The sequence below is a fragment of the Pelobates fuscus genome, chromosome 3, assembly GCF_036172605.1.
Source record: "Pelobates fuscus isolate aPelFus1 chromosome 3, aPelFus1.pri, whole genome shotgun sequence".
In the NCBI taxonomy this organism is placed as follows: domain Eukaryota; kingdom Metazoa; phylum Chordata; class Amphibia; order Anura; family Pelobatidae; genus Pelobates; species Pelobates fuscus.
The window spans coordinates 90528029-90542024 of record NC_086319.1 but is presented as its reverse complement, the minus strand read 5'-3'; the positions used below and the strand labels follow the sequence as shown (position 1 = coordinate 90542024).

At 41.7% G+C, this 13996-nt stretch overlaps 1 protein-coding gene across 1 annotated transcript in view; it reads left to right on the top strand.

The window, feature by feature from the left end:
• Positions 1-5597: 5597 nt before the first annotated feature.
• Positions 5598-13996, top strand: part of AFAP1L1 (actin filament associated protein 1 like 1) — an 86264-nt gene continuing 77865 nt past the window's right edge. The window contains exon 1 of the mRNA XM_063447356.1: positions 5598-6105. Coding sequence (XP_063303426.1) covers positions 6090-6105 — 16 coding nt within the window. The 5' untranslated portion in view covers positions 5598-6089. The remainder of the gene's footprint in view (positions 6106-13996) is intronic.

Sequence of the window (13996 nt, the reverse complement as noted above, 5' to 3'; positions counted from 1 at the left end):
ATTACGCATGTTTTCTATGGGTAACATTCGCGCCTCCATGCAGAGCACTGACACAGGACTCACTAGTGGCCGATTGAGTGACTGTAGGTTTTAGTAGGCAGCAATGTAAGCGCTGCCTTTTCTCTGAAAAGGGAGCGTTTACATTGAAAAGGCTACAGGGACAGGCTATAGGCACTCGAACAACTACATTAATCCAAAAACTGTCTCCTAACTATTTTAGCTGGCTCATAGATTCCAAACAAATTTGTCATGCCCTGGTGTATGGGTCAGTCTGTGTGTGTAGGGGTCAGTCTGTGTGTGGGGTTATTCAGTCTGTGTGTGTGGGGGGTCAGTCTGTGTGTGTGGGGGGGGTCAGTCTGTGGGGGGGGTGGGCAGTCTTTGTGTGTGGGGGTCAGTCTGTGTGTAGGGGGGGTGGGCAGTCTTTGTGTGTGGGGGTCAGTCTGTGTGTGGGGGGGTGGGCAGTCTTTGTGTGTGGGCGTCAGTCTGTGTGTGGGTGTGTATGGGTCAGTCTGTGTGTATGTACGGGTCAGTCTGTGTGTATGTGGGGTAGCAGTCTGTGGGTTTGTATGGGTCAGTCTGTGTAAGTGCTAGAGCTCCAAGAGAGAGACCTCTCATTTCGTGACCTCCCCTGTACCCGATGGATAGGCAGCCTTCTCAACCACCACAGATCTGATTGTGCCACCCCTTCCCTGCAAGGTAAGATCAGGGAAAGGGTAATATACATGAGCACATGCTCACACTAGAGCCCCTAGTTACACATAGTACACCATAAACAGACTCCTCTATACACACACTTCACCACAGCCCCTTCTAAACACCATGAAAAATTATCTTGCATCTCCTGAAAAGGTTTCCCAGTTTCCATGAAAAAGGTGTCTTGCCTGTAATAAGGAAGGCGCAGCAGTGGAACTAGAGAGAGTGCTGGTGCTGCGGTTACACTGGGGCCCATTGAGTGGGCCATGCAATTAGAGCCACCCGATGGGCATGTGTCTTCAGGGGCCCAAAACAGTTTTTGCACCAGGGCCCACTCTATGTTAGTTCCACCACTGTGCAACAGCTTCCTTGGCACACAAGCTCTGCCCCTGCATGGAAGATCGCCGCCATCCTTAATCTCTGACTGACAGACATACACACATTCTGACAGACATACAGTGACAGGCACACACTCTCTGACGGAGACACATACACACACATTTTCTCACAAAATGCTATTTTTATTTTCATTTAAATCCACCCAGCCTCCCTACCTTTGGGAGAGCTGAGTGGATCTTTCCCTGGCGTCCAGTGTGTCTTCTTTCAATCTTTCTGCAATTTCTCTCTGTTCCCCTGCGTGCTCTCTGTAGTGATGCCGGAGCCGGAGTGACTTCATGCCACTAAACAGTGCACAAGGGAGCAGAGAGGAACTGCAGGAAGGTTACTGCTCCCTGCATCGGCCGGCTTTAATGTTTCCTGCGCGGCTTAGCAAAGGGCTGACAAATGCCAGGCACCAGGTTAAAATGTCTTGTCGACCTGGCGCCTGGAATTTTTTAAGCTCTAAGTATGTATGTGTGTATATATATATATATACACACACATTTTATAACTGCCCCCCTAATTTTGTCCCTGGCCCCCCATGTGCCCCCCCTAAGTATGAATCTTGGAGACGCCACTAGTGTTATTCACTAAAATGAGAATTTAAAGTGAATTTTCAATTCAATGTAAAAACCATGATTTAGTTCAGCTATACTTCCAGTTCAGATAATTGGCTTTAACGGGATCCTATAGTGCCATGAAAACAATCCCGTTTACCTTAATCCAGCACCGGGCTCCCTCAGTGCTGGTTACCTCTCCTCCCCCACCGACGTCAGATCCTGAGTGGAGCCGAATGTGCATGTGCGGCCAGAGGCGCGTGTGCATTCAAACCTACCCTTAGGAAAGCATTATTCAATGCTTTCCTATGGAGATCTTATTTGACGCTGGACTCCGTGAGGACGTCCAGCGTCAGAAAAGTGCGATTTACTCCATGTAAATCGCAGAAGCGACTCTAGTGGCTGTCAGGGAAACAGCCACTAGAGGGTGGATTAACCCTGCAGAGTAAACATAGCAGTTTTTCTGAAACGGCTATGTTTTCAGCTGCAGGGTTAAAACTAGGGGGACCTGGCTCCCAGAACACTTAATTGAGCTGAAGTGGTCTGGGTGCCTATAGTGGTCCTTTAAATGTGAAATTCTCACTTTAGTAAATAACCCTGAAAATTAAGCCCCGTGAACTGATAAATGCCATAGCCCTGTGGCTATAGTATTTATCAGTCCAAATGCTTAGAGCAAACACAAAGGTTACCTGCTCACTATCCCAAATGTATTTGCTCAGGTATTACACAAGCATGCTGCAGTGCTGCCATCCACCCCATATGTATGTTGTTAAGGTTTAATAAGTGTGTATGGGCATGAAGAATTCACAGGTCAATGCACAACAATTCATAGGTCTAGTGATTTTGGTGAATAGCCTTAACAGGGCAAAGTGTTCATTTAAAAATGTAACAGTGCACTTTTCGTACAATAATGAGCTTTCTTTGTTATTATGTTTGGAGCGCCCATTTAGTATAGTAAGTGTTTTTTTTTTTATATTGTATACAAATGCCTCATTTTCAGTGTTCTCTTTCCCAGTGGTCAAAAATGTATTCCAGAAGATAACAATGTGCAATTTAAATTCACATTTGGTAGCTGTATCTATCAGTGCTCATTTGCATAATCTAATTAATGATGCATTTCTGGGGAGGAAATGCTAATTACCTGTAAACAATCCCCCTACCCCCTTGTTTAAACCAATACTTTATTTGTACCTCTCCATAGCTTGCTTCTGCACCAGGGGGAATGGCCACCAGTCCTGAAAGAGTTACAGCATGGAAGGCTGCCCCCCAAATATATGGATTCCTCTGTCTGTGGGTGAACAAAGTAACTATTATAAACCATAGGGATAAGCCAACCACTCATTCTGATTAGACACATTATGCTTGAACGAGACATGATGATATACCATACCAGTTTATTTCTATAACATATTCCATACACCCACATAATACTTATACATTCTACTCCCAGAATCCCCCTGCTGACCACCCTATTTACATGTCTCCTGCCATGTCACATCGTCACACATTGCTGATCATTTACCCTTTCAGTGCTGGAAACTAATCTTACTTTTTGGATCCCTACAACAGCTATCTGTTTGCATACGTTTTTATGTATCACACCAGCACTAACATTGATAATAGGGATGCAAATAGAGCAAATGGCATGGGGCCAACTATAATCTAAAAGGTGCAACAAGACGTGTGCAATACCTTGCACTTTATTTTTTAATCAGTCTCTCACCCACTGAGTGGCAAAGATCTCTCTTTAACTGTCCAACTAGAGCTGGGCAATGAGAAAGGGAGTCAAATTAGACACATGGGGACAAAACTATAATGGAATAGGGAGGCTGAAGCCCTGTATTGAGACATGATGGAAAGGAGAGAATATAGGACAGTAGATGAAAATTTGGAGTGGTAAGAAAGCTATAAAATAAATAAATTTAGCTTAAAGCAATGTGTGCATCGGCTGTGCCAGGAATGAACTGAAATATGATGTCAATCCATAAATCTTTAGTTTACATCTAATAGAAAACAAAGTTTTATAAGAAAAAATGGTTAACGCATGTCATAGCTAATTTTTCATGTTTTATGCATGAGGACCCTTCGATTTTGTCAGGAAATTTTATATATTTTCAGTTTTGTAGAACTGGATCTCAAGATAAATGCACTAGTTACATACAGTGGCATACAATTACATATATTTATATAGCTGCAACATTTTCCGTAGCGCAATGGGAAACAAGACAAACATTTTTCTGTACTCACAGTCTAAATGAGCAACTCCTTCCCATCTATTTATGAAGTGATACCAAATCCTGACAATAAGGTGGGCGCCAATGAAGTTTAACCCCTTAAGGACCAAACTTCTGGAATAAAAGGGAATCATGACGTGTCACACATGTCATGTGTCCTTAATGGGTTAAACATGTTACTAGTGATGTGGTAAGCCCCCCAGAAACACATGTAAAGCTGGTAAAGCACTGTCACGTGGCCAGACTGTCCTAAATTTAGTTTGCACAGCATGAGCATGTCTAATCATATGTTCACACTGTGCTTTTCAGGAACTCTTCTTTGACATTCACTGAAGTGGGACCTTAGGGACCAAATGTGGGATGTTAGAACATGCAATCAAATTAGGGACCATCCCACAAAATCCAGGACTATTGGGAGGTATGTTTTCTGAATCAACCAATTCGACAAACATCAATATTGGAAACTATGAATACTATAGGGGGAGGGGTCAAAAGAAGGTGTGCCAAGGGTGCTATGTGCACTACTGGTGACACAGAAAAGGGCGAGTTTGCCACGCATGCCAAGCTGACTAGCCACTCAAGGCTGCTCATGCACAGAGCACTGCTGAAGCACTCTCATATAAGTCTGTATCCTGGGTTTAATTTGCACAAGATAAGTGCAACAATGTGTTTAACCTGGACTTTTTGGGGGACCAGGACACCAGAAACAATCTGTAACAGATCAGGAACCCAAATTTGGGATTGTTCCCCTAATCTGAGGCAGTTGGGAATTGTGATCTGGAAAAGTCCTACTGTGTGTTATCTAAGCATGACCCTGATGATAAGGTGATAAGGCCACATGAAGAGTGACATCCAGGGGGCGCTCCTCCTCAGTTCGGAGCTGGGTCATTGGTGTGTATGCAAACTAGTTTTACATTTAAAAGAAAAAAACTGCAACTACATCAGGCTAACTAGTTAATCTGTGTAAATATGTTTGGTAAAGATTCTATCTGCATAGAATGTATGGAGTCCTTCGCTTCGAAGTATATTACTGCTCACATATGAATGGTGACATGTCAGTTAGATATCTTTAGAATAACCTGTAGAGCTTATGAAACAATCTTCATGTTGTTACATATGGGGGGAAATTAACTTCTTAACGATAGCAAGGTAATTCCTAAACCCTAGTCCTAAAAGGGTTAATCACACCGAGAACTTCAAGGCAATATATTATACTAAACATAAAAAAAACACACACACAAATGTGTTGGGGGGCTTTTTTGTCTGTTGATCAAAGTATAAAGCATATATTAAATAGATAAAAGCATGGTCTGTCCTCATGTTTTATACATATCAATTAACAAATAAATGTCAGATGTATAAAATTTCTGTTTGGTCAGGAAAGTAGAAGAAATAATGAAATAGAATGTTTATTTTTTATTATTATTACAATCGAGGAACAAACACCTCATGTAGCTAAAGAGTTAAGTGCAATTTCTGCTGCTAACAGCCTAATTCTTTACCAACTGCTGAGACAGACACACCTGTCTTCTGCACATTCACTGCTACAAGGGGTATATTTTTGGAAAGCACGCTCTAAACCCCCAATGGAATATTATGTGAGAAGCTTTCTGAGAGAACGTTTTTTTTCCCCCTTTCCTGAAGGGTGAGGCAGGACACTCCTCAATCACAGACCCTCCCTGGAAAAGCTCTCCAGCTATGTGTGGACTAATAGTGAGTAGTATGGGAGGTGGGGAGGCACTAAGACCCTGTGGCCTCTGAAGAAGTCCCTCCAGAGGAGGAGGCACAGGACACAGGAAAAAAAAAAAGCTGCCTGTGGAAGTTGCATGTTAACGTTTGACTCCTTGTCAAGGAAGGGGAAGGGGTGATGAAATTACAATGAGATCAGTTACCTCAGCAGAGCCCTGCAGCTCAGATCCTGAACTCCAACCTGTGTCCTGCAGAGCTGCTCAAATCAGACTGAGTGAGAAGCAGCAGTTGGGAAGGGTGGGGAGATCAGTTTGGTTGAGGGTTAGTGATCACAGGAATCACTGATACAAAGTCTCCAAGTTCATTGGCCCTTCTTCCAGATCTGCCGAACGTTCCATCATAGAACACTGGCACTGTCCCAGGGCTATTTGGGGGCACTAACCAGGAAGAGTTTGCGGAAAATCAGGAGAAGGGCAACATCTGTATAGGGCAAGTTCACCATCCTCTGCACACCTGGGCATGCAGCACTGAGTCTGGCATGGAGCGAATAAAAGGTAAGGGAGATCTACTATCTGACTTTCACTGCACACACAACGTGATGGAAACACATGGCATTTAAATTGGACTCTGTTTGACAGATAGGGGACCGCCTGCATTGCTGTAGGACTAAAGTTTGTAGCTGTTTTAAAATGAGGATGGACACATGCACAGCTGTTGAATTGCTATTCTCATCAAGCTAAGCTGATGGTAGTGGGAGTTGGAGTCCAGCGGCCAAGCCTAGCCCATTTTTTTTTATTTTTTATTTAAACATTATTGTTGTTTTAATGTTTCACTCAGCACTCCTGTGTGTGTGTGTACGTGAGTCGCAGATACTGCAAGCTTGCAGAATTCCAGTGATCCATGCCTAATCCTTCACATACAGTGACTCCTCCTCAGGTAGCCAAATAAAGGCTCATTAACACATGAATTGTGGGGGGAATGACAGGGGGAGTGCACATTTCATGTAAAGAAAATAGCCAAACTGGACCCATGCTACTAATAAACTATTTTGTCATAAACATTCCCTTTTGTAGCTTATCCATAGGTCCCAGCTTACTGGGAAATGAGACCCTGTTGCACAGACTATGGTATTGTAGGCTGGTACTGGTGAATAACCACCTGCTGGGAGATAAGGTACTGTTAACAGTTTAAACAAATGTGGGTCTCCATCACAAGCATATAGTGGTCTGTTCCTGCCATGAAAGAACCACTAGAGTCACCCAGGCCACTAAATCTCAGTGAAGTGGTCTAGGTGTGTTGCTCCTGTCATTTTAACCATTCGCAGTAAAACATTGCCTTTTTTCAGAAATGGTAATGTTTACCTTGAATGCACCATAACTCTGTTGGTTTGTGCTCCACAAGTAAAGCCAAGCCTCCATTGCAAGCCAGTAACCAACCTCATGCTGGTGACTTGCATTAACAACAAAACCACTGTCCATGAGTGGTTCATTGGCTTTGCGTCTCTTCCTAAGTTGTGTTTCAAAGCTGTTGTATACAGCAAACACAAACACAGGAATCCATGTTTAAAATGGAATATTGAGGGAAAAAGATGATTCTTTGTTGAACTAATTTGCAAATGTCCACCCAGAATCCCTTGCAATAGTAACGTCACTGCCAATTTATGATTTCTGTGGGAAAAGCAAATCTTATTTCTTGACCGGTGTAAGGATCTGTGTTTAACAATGTATTGACTATCCACTGATCTCATGTGGAAGGGGTTTTCAATCACTTTTTTCCCACCATAACTTTCTTGGTTTTTGCTTCTTGAAGGCTTAAAACCTAAATAAAGTTATGATGCCCTTGGAGGCACTCTTACCTCAAGGGATTAAACTGTTCTCAAATTTAACCCCAAAGTTGCAACTGGCCTCTGAATCTGTAGAGCCAGTTTAGTGCGCATGCACGGCAAAACACTATGCTGTTGGTGTCTGAAGCCATCTGACTAAAAGCGTTTTACTCTGTGATTTCACAGAAGCGCCTTTACCAGCTGTCAGCATGAGGACCACTACAGGCAGGTTACACCTGCAATGTAAACATTTCTGTTCCTTCCGTTGGCTCTCCCTAGCTAAACCCGGCACTGCAGTTCTAGATATTGGCTGAGGGCGTCGGCTTCTGGCTTTCTGAAGGCCCTAGTGGAAGTTGGCAGACCACCAAGCAAGAAGTCAAGCAGAAAATGGTTTCAATTCTTACAATGGGGGGTGGGGCATTCCTGGCACAATAGCCATTATGGCATGATATATTCTGCTTGGAGTGTTTCTTTAGTTTTTAAATGCACTGGGTTCTCTTCTGTCTGGTCCAGCTATTTTTGTATTCACCATAACCACTACAGTGTTCTGTATTGGTTATGCAGTCAGAAGTGCTGTCGTGATGAATAGTATTGGTCTGGCAAGCACAATGTTGCTATAAAGGGCATCAATTTAGAAAAGGGGTAAGAAAAAAACCTATATAACATTTTTGCCACCTGTAGAAGAAGGCTTTTACTCAGACCTTGTTCATGCAGGTACTGCCATAAAGGGTTGAGACATTGGGTTCTACTCCTCAAATTGCACGAGTTGACAAATTACCTATATTGCATTTACATCTTTTGGTAAGGTTTTAAAGTTAAAAGGGGGGGAGGGTTAAAGTTTAAAGGGGGGGGGTGTAATATGTGGATTCTGTTTTTGACTGTTTCTGAATGAATGCTGTAGAAAAAGTTTTAAAAATCCATCAGAACCCTATTAAAAAATGCATTTTCAGGAAGGAAAAGAAAAATCCAGCAGCACTTAAATGGAGCTTGATTTCCACAAGCTGCAGGAATTGCGTAGAATCAAACCATTTTGACCCTTTGTGACGCCACTTTCTGCTCTCTTTTATTGATGTTTTGTGTCTGGGGAAAATAGTTAATTTCTTGTCTCAATAGGATTGTGGCATATCAACAGCTGCACCTCATCCATTTTTCCAGCTTGACTATTTTAGCCTAAATTGTGCCAGCTAATTCTCAACTCGCCACATATAGAATAAACCCCATTGATGTTTCTGAGTGATGGGGGACACCAGAGAATTGTTCCCATAGAGCGAGTACATTATTTAACACGTTCACTCCAAGCTCAGCGCCCTTTAGGTAGCCGGCCTTCATGATTGGCAGTATCCTGGCATGCACGCTGATCATGCAGACCTACACCCTTCTCCAAGCCGGGTTGCCCTGTTGTGATAATGACATGATTTGCATCACCCATCTTTCTACCCCACCAGGATCACTGGTTGCCACTATTTGGTTTGGTTGGGAGATGAAAGCCAGAGTTTAGCAGCCATAGGGTATATGTATTCTTATAATTGAATCCTGTGTTCTGTCGATAAGATTCTGTAAATGGGCCCATCACAATTGCCAGCACCAGGTCCAATAGGCTCTTAATCCAGCCCATCGGTCCCAAATTCAAATACTCTGAATTCATTCATTTATAATGGAATCCCTTCTAATTCATGAATTGCAATTCCATAATTGGTGACATTGAACATCTACAATAAGATCCCTTTTTTTTTTTTAATGTGATGTAGCTAAATTATCATCTCTGGTTAGTCACTAAAACTATACAGGGCTAAATTTTACTCTGCAAACTAAACAACATAGATGAATGTCTCCATATCAATCAATCTTGGGGTGTTGATGCTGAGAACCAAATGTCAGCCATTTCTAATTTCTCTAAGAATAATTAAGTGGAAGCTAGATTGTATTTAGCCTTCTTGACAATCTAATCAGTGTAATGTTTTACTCCAAATGACAAAATCACATTGCTACATTTTTATTTATCAGTATTGTGAAACTTATATTTTTTTTATTTTTTTTTTTGGGGGGGGGGGGGGGACACAAGGCTCTGAATTCTTATCCTTTTACTATTTTTGTGCCATCTAAGAACGTCTTTATTTTCAAATAGCTGTCACCCTATCACAGTGTCAGCTAGTGATAAGGTTCTGTTGTGTTGTACAATACGGCATTGTTTGCAAGCAACACAACAAAGTTGCATCTAGCTTCATAATAAGTGCGGTTTTGTAACAAAATCCAGCTTTGAAAATGCCCACTCCAAAAAAGTTTTCTGATTTGAATTCTATAAAAGAAATCTGTTCTCTGAAGCAGAAAGGCTATCTTCTCAAAAATCCAACTATACGATCGTTTTTTGATAGCACATGTCCGTGGCAAATTACCTCCTCAATGAGACTGACCAGCATGGGAACTACTTGTAGAAGTTGTTCATACAGTTTATTAGGGGCTAGTTTGGCGAGGGGACCATGTAACAATTTCTCCCTCTAAATTTTATTTATTTATTTTTCCCATGAATGGCAGTTTGTAATAGGTCATTTATTTTTGGAAAACATTTTGTTCTTAATTTTGATTATGGAAATAATAGATGCTTTAAGCATAGTACAATCAAACCAATTTAGATTCATGGCTAACACAGAACTCTGTTCTAGATGCTAAGAACGAATTGACCCTTTTTGTGATATTGTCAATGAATTTAAATCTAGTAGACTATTTTCCAGGGTGGATTTGATTTTAATTTACTAGTCAAATTGGATTTAAGTCATGGTTTTTTATACATAGAGTCCCTCATGCTGGTTGTTATCTTTAATATTTGCAAAAAGATGAAGATTTGGAGAACAATTTAAAGTGGCTCTGTCATCTACCTCCCCCTCACCCCCCACAAATAAATAATTTGAAGTATTTTATAAAGCAAAAATCTTTATGAAATACTCACATTAACTATGTTAGACTGAAATTCCAACCCAGTCTAAAGATATCCTTTCACTTCCACATCTCTCAGTAACATTTCGCTACTCTTGAAAAAACGCGGAGCTGCCGGAATTAAAGGGACACTATAGGCACCTGAACAACTTTAGCTTAATGAAGCAGTTTTGGTGTATAGAACATGCCCCTGCAGCCTCACTGCTCAATCCTCTGCCATTTAGGAGTTAAATCCCTTTGTTTATGAACCCTAGTCACACCTCCCTGCATGTGACTTGAACAGCCTTCCATAAACACTTCCTGTAAAGAGCCCTATTTAGGCTTTCTTTATTGCAAGTTCTGTTTAATTAAGATTTTCTTATCCCCTGCTATGTTACTAGCTTGCTAGACCCTGCAAGAGCCTCCTGTATATGATTAAAGTTCAATTTAGAGATCGAGATTCAATTATTTAAGGTAAATTACATCTGTTTGAAAGTGAAACCAGTTTTTTTTTTCATGCAGGCTCTGTCAAACATAGCCAGGGGAGGTGTGGCTAGGGCTGCATAAACAGAAACAAAGTGATTTAACTCCTAAATGGCAGTGAAATTGCAGGGGAGTGATCTATACACTAAAACTGCTTTATTTAGCTAAAGTAATTTAGGTGACTATAGTGTTCCTTTAAGTTTTTTTTGTCAATTCCCCCAGTTGTTACTAGTAATTGCTGTGGGGGAAAAAAATGTCATTTCTTGCTGATTGCATGACAATATCTATGGAGGCACTCGCAGGATCCCGGAGGGAAAAGCAAAAGAAGATGGCGATGAACTCGGGGAAACAAAATCAAGTAAGTATATCTCACCTGCGCTGCACTCCCAAGCCACTGCACACCAATGGGCAATGTCACCTTCAAGGGTCTTTGCACTTTAAATTAAAGGTAATCTTCGCGTGTAAAAAAAGGTTTGCACAATAATAATTAGGTCTAAACTTTTTATACGTTTGCTAACCTTTTTTTGCTGTTATTTTTTTACTAAAAATATAAATATTTCATGCTGAAAAACCTTTTTAAATACAATGTATCTTAAAGAGAACTTTAAAGGACCATTATAGGCACCCAGACCACTTCAGCTTAATGAAGTGTTCTGGGTGCCAGGTCCAGCTAGGATTAACCCTTTCTTCTATAAACATAGCAGTTTCCGAAACTGCTATGTTTATAATAGGGTTAATCCAGCCTCTAGTGGCTGTCTCATTGTGTCTCATTGAGTGATTTTCACAGTGAGAAGACGCCAGCGTCCATAGGAAAGCATTGTGAACGCTTTCCTGTGGACTGGCTGAATGTGCGCACGGCTCATGCCGCGCATGCGCATTCAGACGATGACAAGGAGGAGGAGAGTCCCCCACCAGGCGCTGGAAAAAGAGGTACATTTAACCCCTTCTACCCCCTAGAGCCCGGCGGGAGGGGGACCCTGAGGGTGGGGGAAACCTAGAGACCATATAGAGCCAGGAAAACAAGCGTATTCCTGGCACTATAGTGGTCCTTTAAATAAAAAGTTTTAGTGTAGTTGACCCTGAACTGGTGGAGGCTGATTTATTGGGAAAACAAAATTGTTGTCCCAAGCATCACTGATAACTGAATAACATAGTTGTTTGGGTATGCGAATAAAGGATATTTATCCTTATGTGACCATCAACTAGGGGTTTGGTTTACTTACCTGCTTTTGTTGAAATCACAATACCTGCTAAAATTGTGGTCTATCCTTTCACTACCACAACTTCTAGGAACAGAAGGTTGCACTGGCCTGGTGAAGGCAGGATCCATTGGGATTGGCCTTGGAAATTGGTAGTTGTACAATAAAGGTTTATGTATTGGCAGAACCGAGCAATGGTGGCATGAGCTAAACCTGTCATGCTGCCCATTAAGTGATCAGATAGAGGCCACTCAGTGAGCTATTCTTAAGCAGAACATATCGTGCAAATCCCTTGAGTTCAAGTTATTGGCTATAACCGAGGTGGCAAAAAAGTAGATCCCCAGATAATCTAGAACTTCATCTCCCATGAAAAGCAGGCAAAGCACCATTTGAGTTGTAGTTCTATCATGGCTTGGGAAATGTGGCTTCTGGATCTGCATTTGGATTTTGCAATGTACAGTTGGGAAGCATGTTCTAGCGTTCTTTTCACTATTAGTGTGACCCTTTCTGAGTTGGTAATATACAGCATTTGTTCCCACAACTTGGTTGTTTACGGCATGGGTACCACATGTCCAATTGGCTTCTCGAGCCCAATGATGTCAAAGGATTGTGCTGTGTTTTGCCAATAAATGCGTCACTCACCCCTTTGGCACTCACAGTGTGAAATGTTGTCTAAAACTGCAAATTATATGACAAAAGGGCAGACTAGGTTTACCAAGCGGTTGTCATCTCTTAACACTTTTAAAATTTCTGTCATCCAGCAAGTCTCATATAGGACACAGGGAGCATGCAACGATGGGATATTCCCACCCTCACCACCTCCACCCTACTTTCTGATTGTACAGGATTCTACAGGATAGGAGCATTTCCTTGTATTCCGGTCCTGTCTCCCTCTCCCCGAGCAAGCTTTGGCTCTGGCACAGGATGCGGCCTGCACAGGAAACGTATGAACTGAAATCTCTGACCTTGAATCTGCACCTGATCCGTGCATCCCCCCCCCCCTTTATACACACCCACCCACCCACTCACAGCAGGGGGAGGGCTGGTGCTGACCACAGGAACACTACTACAATGGGTTCAGAAGCAGATTAGCCTTTCAAAAATATACCTCTAACCTAGACTGCTGAGTAGAAGGGGCACAGACATTCAGCATTGTGTCTAACATAATGTTTGTTTAGTTTTCCCTCAAGTATATGCACTACTACATCATAACTCTTTAGGATCTGTGTGTAATAAAGATCCTTATTGCAAGAAAGTTTGACTGCTAGAGCAGGACTGGCAAACTGCATAACCCTGGGCACTAAAATACATGGGCACTGGGGCATCAAACTGCATCCCCAATACACTTTTTTTTGTTTTTTTTGCTTTTCTTTTAAAAGTACGGTAGGTGCATAATAAGCACCGTAATGACTAAGACTTATTGTAATGATGGAAGGTATTTGATATTGTGATTCCAGAGGTCCAGTTTTCTTTTAGACTATTTTGGAGCAGGTTGATTTAATTTAAATATGAGGTTCTGAAAATAAGCACGCACACACAAAATCACATCCATTTGAGATCTCTGGACTAATCTGTAAATGGATGAGGAGTAAACTGCTGCATTCTAATAGTACTTCCCCACATCCTGGTAATAGTTGTTGGGACCAGCAGGGTTCCGTCTAAGTCCCTGAAGCTCCGTTATCAATTCTTATTACTCCTTTGACGCGTAACTCTAGATAATGTAAGGCTGTGAGTGCCCAAGACCCCGGAGCTCCTGTGTTTGCCAATACTTAAACCCACCCAGAAAAATGCTGTTGGTTTTTAAGCAAAAATGTGAATTGCAAGCCACATCATTAGATTTAGACAACAAATGTATGATTTGGGAAATTCTACAAATGTGCTATTGTCAGTTTGGTTATTTATGCCTAAATATGTGATTTGATTTTGGATTGAGCACAGAATTGCTGAGTTAATAACAATTTAGTAGAGATATCACTAAATAAAGCATGTTGTTTGAGGATGGGGGATTGGTACATGAAAAGTTAATATTTC